At 46.5% G+C, this 6,755-nt stretch overlaps 1 protein-coding gene across 1 annotated transcript in view; it reads right to left on the bottom strand.

Annotated features, from left to right (window-relative positions):
* The window catches only part of LOC104162177 (collagen alpha-1(XX) chain-like), a gene marked incomplete at its 5' end in the record, with an annotated part of 32,062 nt that extends 25,583 nt beyond the window's left edge, over positions 1–6,479 (bottom strand). The window contains 4 exons of the mRNA XM_009700842.1: positions 3,678–3,810; positions 4,927–5,069; positions 5,598–5,727; positions 6,340–6,479. Coding sequence (XP_009699144.1) covers positions 3,678–3,810; positions 4,927–5,069; positions 5,598–5,727; positions 6,340–6,479 — 546 coding nt within the window. The remainder of the gene's footprint in view (positions 1–3,677; positions 3,811–4,926; positions 5,070–5,597; positions 5,728–6,339) is intronic.
* Positions 6,480–6,755: the final 276 nt, after the last annotated feature.

Here is a 6,755-nt window from a genome sequence, read left to right as displayed (position 1 = left end):
TTCCCTTTTCTGTATAAAATGAGCTTACTTTTACTGAAGCTGAACCCAGATTGCTAGCAGCTGAATCAGGCTGGAGGCTGTTGCTGTGCATCACCGCAAGGTAAAGTGGAGAAGAAAAGAAGTGTGGGAGGTCAAGTCAATTCAACAGCACTATTAGTGCTGCGCTATACATCTGCATCTTTGCTGGCTGCACTGGCTATTTCCTTCAGCTGAGGGAAGTGGAGACTCTGTTGAAGTTAACTTTAAAGAGAAAGTTAGGGAAAGTCTTCCGAGATGGGTTTATTCTGGAAAGCCCCCAGGCTCGACAGAATTTGATGGCATGGATCCGACAGCCAGGGGAAAGGTCATCTCCTGAAGCTGTCCAGGAGGACAGAAGCATCTCTGACACAGAGAACACCATCTGTGTCTTCAATTACCTCTTGAACCTCTGCTCCTCCATAGGAGGTATCCCAGCCTGCTTGCTCTTGGGTCTAACCAGCATCACAGGCACATTTTCAAATAAGTGTAAAATGCTGGAGTCCACTCCATCGAAATACTCATCTGCAATGATTATATAGATGATGTTTGTTCTCTCACTGCCACGGGCTGAAGCTTCTTCCCCACATTTCAGTCCCTTTTATTTGCTATATATGCTCTGCTGAGAAGAGCTCATTGAGGAGCTGGACGAAGAACTTGAAGACATTCGTCAGCACCAGGCTGGAGATGCTACTGGCACAGCTTAGCTAGAGGAATGAGACACATAAGCACTTCGTAATCCACTTCAGTAAGGCAATGGCAGAGCAGGACTGGACTCATGGAAGGAGGGAGGTGGCTGTCAGCCCTCCCTCGCTAGCACAGCAGCAGGGAGGGGTGCCCTCCTCCTAGAAGGATGTCCAGACCACCTGGCACTGGGGGTGGGAAGGAAATTAAGGTATCTCTGTTATTTATGTTGCAAAGATCTCGACTCCATGTAAATAGTTAAACATTCAAATAAATAATAGTATTTTTTAAAAAAGAATGAGGACCTGAGTTTTTCCAGCTACACACCTTAACTCCAAAAGTAATTTTTACTCCCTCTTGCTTTCTCTGAATATTTAATTACACCATTACAACTTAAATACTAAGTGCCAAGCTAGGTAAGAAGGCGTCTGCGCCATATCACTGACTCCAACTTCTGTTACTTTTCCAGCTGAAGCGATTCGGCCATTTTGAGTTCATAAAGACTTTGGGGATAAATCTCAAATCATAACTTTGAAACAAATTTTCTTCCTATCAGGAAGAAGAGAAACCTCATCCCAAGCCGACCAGTGGCACATCACAGAGATGAATGATTTTGGTTTGGATAAGATGATGACATTTCTGATGACTTCTTGCCTGTGAGGGACTGGTGTCTGCAAGGCCCCTTGAGTGTAACCCGTTTGGCCTTGAAATGGGTGTTTCAGGTGGGGCAAGAGGGATTAGCAGTCCTGAAAAAAAATGAACTTGGTGTTCTCACCTCAGCCCCAGGGGAGGAACATGTTCCATTTCACAAAACCAGCATGCAGAGACCATCGCTCTGACCTGGCTATTTTTCTCTTAACCTTCAAAGAAATAAGTATTCCAGGGAAGATGAAGGATGGGGAGAGAAGCTTGTGTTACCGGTGCTGAGTTTCAGTTCAGCCGCTGCCCTTGAACAACAGTGTTTCTTGCAAACTGTAGCAAGACTTTTTAAAGAAAAACTTCATGACTTGACCTATTCCTGTATAAGGGGATGTTGCCAAGAGAGGATAAGGGGAAAGCAATGACGAAGGGAAGAGAGGTTTCTCATCTTCCTCTAATGTGTAACCTTCCGTTTTGTTCAGCACAGCCTGGTCACTGCTATTCACCAGGTTGCAACCCGAAGTCTGCCATCCTGAGGAGAACTAGATAGCTTTCATCCATGTTTCAGCCCCCAGAACTTCATTTTATAATGAAAATTAGGGTGGAAAGGGCTCAAAAATCAAACCAAGAGTTTGAGGTTTTCCAGATAACATAAGAGATTGCCATGCTCGAGCTGAGTGAGTTACCATTCACCAGCTCCGACATGTAGATTGACCCTGTTGGGACATCCTAACCACTTGTAATTGCACGGTACAAGATGGTAGCTTTTGCTTGAAACAGTAAAGGTTTGAAGTATAACGATATCCCAGAATTTCCCAGAGTCCTGCCTAGTGCCACGTCTTCCCATACATCCATTGCACAAGCCTTATTCAATTTGCTGGCATCCACAAATTTCCTCTGAACTGCCCAAGGTCAGTGCTGCCTCTTGGAAACCACCAGCCATCCCTTCTCCTGTGCCACTTCCCCCCTGTGGGCACTTCTTGCTTTAAACATTGAAAAGAAAGAATCACTACCAAAGACAGTGATTGCACATGCAAATATTGGCCCTGAGAAGTGGGTGGCCCTGTCCTGGCTGCTCATGCAAACTGACCGGCAGCATCCAGGCACAGAGCCTCCGGTTTGGTGCCCAGCTGCACACCTGCTTTCTTTGAGCGCTTTGCTTCCTTCACGCAGCAAGGCAGAGTCTGACATCCCTAAGGCATCCTTGTTTCTGAACAAGGACAGCAGCTGACAAGCAGAACTCAAATTGCCTTCCATGTCCCACCGAGGTGCCAGCACCAGCAAGGACTGGCTTGTTCGAATATGCCTAGAAGGGCATCATGGCACATCATTTGCGGTGGGCTGAGGGACCTCCTCTGACATTTTGTAGTTCATGGATTAAAACATAGCCACTCGTTTTTCAAACCCTCTGAATAGCTTTAGTTGTCCCTTTATCATTATACACTTGTAGGATGCTTGCCTTTTTTTTTCTTTTTTTTTTTCCCCTCAGTATGCAGCTCCTGGGTATTTGCCTGAGGTAGCTTTCTATAAACAAATGTTATTATTATTCATTATTAAAACAAATATTATTCATTATTAATAAAACCTGAGCTTATTATTCCAAGATTACCATTTACTCTGAGCTTCATCAGCTCTACACCAGTCTAAATGAGTACATTCTGCAAAGGAGGTTGAGAGCTGAGAGATGGAGGAGGAGAGGACTGCTGCTGTTGAATGAATTGTATTCCATTTACTGCCAACAAAGCCATTATACAGGCAATATTAATTAAGAGGACCTCTGGGAGTGCCACTTTTTAACCTCATATCCTGCCTGTACAACGTAAGATTTAGATAATGCTTCTATGGCAGAGCCTGCCTGCAGGATTCTCTCTCATTTTTGTAAGTGTCCTCAGATGAAGCACAACTCAGCAATGACGTAGCTGAAGAAATCCTCACCCTCCTTGACAGACAATATTTTACTAACAGGAAACATTCATTAGGCAGCACAGTGACACATTCAGCTGAACACCCTACAGAAAGCCAATTCATTTGCGTCAATACACTACACAGAAGCAGGGGGGAAAGCAATGTATTCTACACAAAACACATTGCAAGGTTATCAGATGCCTATAAAATGCACCAGCCTGCTTGTGTTTGCCCAGCCTATTTTTCTAGGGTCAAATTCAGAACACTTTAAGACAGCAGGCTAAGTATCTCTGGCCCCTTTCAGACATTCAGCTTTGGGTTTTCAGAGCTGGAGATGACCAGATCTGAGCTGCTGGTCTGTGGTGGGTTCTGAAGCATTCTGTGCCCTGTTTCTTATCCCTATTGTTACTGTGGATACAGCACTGGTCACTTACTGGTCCTGTGCTGAACAGAAACCGTGTCACTTCGAGCACCATCTTTGTAATAGGCCCAGATGGATATTTTATAGTCAGTGTTCTTCTGCAAGCCTGGTAGGACAGCAGTTGCCACATTTCCAGCGATGGAGAGCTGCAGCAGGGGAAGAAATGAGTCAGTCAAGTTCCCGGGCATCCCCAAGCTAGTTCATGCCATCCAAATGTCTGGCTTACAGATTGCCCACAGACACAAATGAATTAGCACTGGGCTTTGGGGACAAACCCGAAGTTGTGGGTTGCACACATCTAAGCGAAAGCAAAATTCCAACCCTGATTAATGCAGAGTAGGTGCCCATGTGTTGCTGCCCAGTTATGTTCAGCAGCTACTTCAGAACCACAACGCAGTGCTCTGACACAAGGCATACAACCTGGCTGGAGCATGAAATCTCTGTGCTCAGTTTCCAGGTTTAGATGTGCTGAGGACAAAAGCCCCGATATGCCTCTATTCCACCCCAAATGTGAAGCATTGCATGAGAAACTCGTGTATTTAAACCACCATTTAAACTGCAGTTTGCACTTGTATTGAAAATAGGGGCTTGAGATGGAAGAGGTTACTTGGTCCATCCCTGCCCATCCTGCAGCACTCTGCCTCTGGTCATTCTCCTCTGTGTGCTCCTCATTTGGACCTCATCCTTCTTGAAGAGCAGTATCCCAAAAGTAATTGGTGTTTACCAGCACTCAGGAAAGCAGAAGTTGCTTCACCTGTCTTAAAGACGATACCTCTAGCTATAAATACTTGAATATTATCTTTGTCTTTTCCATAACAACCTGACATTGTGGGTTGGTGAGTCTCTGCAACCCTGGACATTTTCTACTGAATTGCTTCTTAGCTGTTTGTTCTACATCCTGTATACCTGTAGTTAATTATTCCTACCTAAGCTTACTACTTTCTGCTTGTCCCTATTGAATTTCATCCTTGAGATTTTCCAGAACACTTCTGCAATCTTCCCAGAGCCTCTAGGACTCCGTCCCGCTGTCCCTCCTGCTTCCAGCACTCAAGGTGACTGCTCCACAGAGCAGAGCCAGACCCAGGACAGACCCTGTCTTATTCCATCGGCTCCTTCAACTGGGTCCTGCACTGTTTAATTGCTTGAGTGCATTAACCTGAATAGTTTTACACCTCCCTAGGCCACTCTTGCAGGCGAGTTCAGAGCCGTCAAGCAGGAACAAAGCCAACTCAGCCTCCCCAGAGCTGTGCGTGGGTCCATACCTCCTGAGGCTTCTCTCCACCGACCGTGCTCCATTTGATCTGATAGACAACCACATCGGAGGCAGCCACAGCTTCCCACTGCAGTCGGAGGCTGTTCCCGGAGAGCTCGGTAACCTTCAGTGCTCGCGGTGGGGGGACCTTTACTGAGGGACGCAGAAGGAAAACGAGCTGAAGTGCAGAGACTGACAGCGCCTTGTCAGAGCCAAGGTGGGGAGCAGATGGTTGGGGAGCAAAACATCAACCAGGCAGATGTCTGAAACCAGGCTGTCTTTCACTTCTTCAGACCCATGTGACAACAGCCACCAGGACAGAGAGGAGTAAATTATTTTTAAAAGCCTAATTAAGGAGGATTATCTCATTTGTGGAGAGGACAAGTTTCATGCCGGTATTTTAAAGGGGAGAAGGCTAGGAAGGTTCTCAAGGACACAGAGGTTAGCGATACATCATGCTTTTTCTTCATTTGCTTCCTCTCTTTATTCTTTCCACCTCATTTTTAACATAACATAGTTGGACATGTTCCACACACAAAGAGCAACAGTTATTCAGGTCTTGTGCAAGGGTTTTGGTCATGAGCTGCTGGGACTGGTTTTTAAAACATCCGAGTTCAGACACACACAAGCCAATTTTGTCACCTGTTACTGGGACCAAAAGCATTTCCATTCCCTACTTACAGGTGGTAACATTGCCGGTAATTGGAAAGGAGTCCCCTTCGTCATACGTAGATCTGACACTGATGAAGTATTGGGTGAGGGAGGACAAAGGTCTCAGGACAGTGGATGTTGCAGTGCCAGGAACTCCCACCTGCAGCGGAGGAGTTGTATGAGGATTGTACGAGAAAGGCTGAGGGAGTTGGGGCTGTTCAGCCTGGAGAAAAGAAGGCTCCAGGGACACTTTATTGTGGCCTTTCGATACTTAAAGGAGGCTTATAAGAAAAATGGGGACAGACTTTTTAGTAGGGCTTGTTGTGATAGGACAAGGGGTAATGGTTTTAAATTAAAAGAGGGTAGAATCAGACTGGGTATAAGGAAGACATTTTTCACAATGAGGGTGGTGAAACACTGGAGCAGGTTGCCCAGAGAGGTGGTCGATGCCCCATCCCTGGAAACATTCAAGGACAGGCTGGATGGGGCTCTGAGCAACCTGATCGAGTTGAAGATGCCCCTGCTTATTGCAGGGGGGTTGGACTAGATGGCCTTTAAAGGTCCCTTCCAACCCAGCTGTGTTTCAGAGAGCAGCATGGCTACAGCTTCAGAGGGGTTAGCATGTGGACGGCAACCGCATCAAAAGTGTCCGTTTCAGAGTTAAAACACTGCCAGGCAATAAGCCTTCCCTGAACCCCACAGCTGAAGGAGAACAAGGCGGTATCTGACTTCCCAAGTCCCTTTTCCTTCCACCAGCCCCTTGAGGACTCACCTCCCCAGCGTTGCTCCCTCTGCTAGAAACATAGGTGACGTGGTGAGCTTTCACAGCCGGAGATGCAGCCTCCCAGCTGACTCGAACGGACGCGTGGCTGAGCTCGGAGAAGCTCAGGTATCTGGGAGGACTCAAGGCCACTGCAACAACAGTTAGTGACGGCACTCGGAGGTTTCCCAGGCTGCACAATGGCAATGCTACCGCTTGCCTCCTGCTGCTCTTAGATGACTACACCTTGAACTAGGAGACTCATTCACCATGCAAGAAAATATTCTCTTTATGTCACTACCATACGTGCCTCTGGGATGCCATGAAAGGCTACCTGGGCTTTAGGTGAAGAAACAGCCAAATAATTCCTGTTTTCTCCCCACACAACAAAGATGTCAGGGAAGAGCTCTTTCAGGAGTCCCTTTTTA

This window comes from Cariama cristata, unplaced genomic scaffold (assembly GCF_000690535.1).
Source record: "Cariama cristata isolate BGI_N322 unplaced genomic scaffold, ASM69053v1 scaffold15845, whole genome shotgun sequence".
Taxonomy (NCBI): domain Eukaryota; kingdom Metazoa; phylum Chordata; class Aves; order Cariamiformes; family Cariamidae; genus Cariama; species Cariama cristata.
This window is presented reverse-complemented; position numbering and strand designations above follow the sequence as displayed.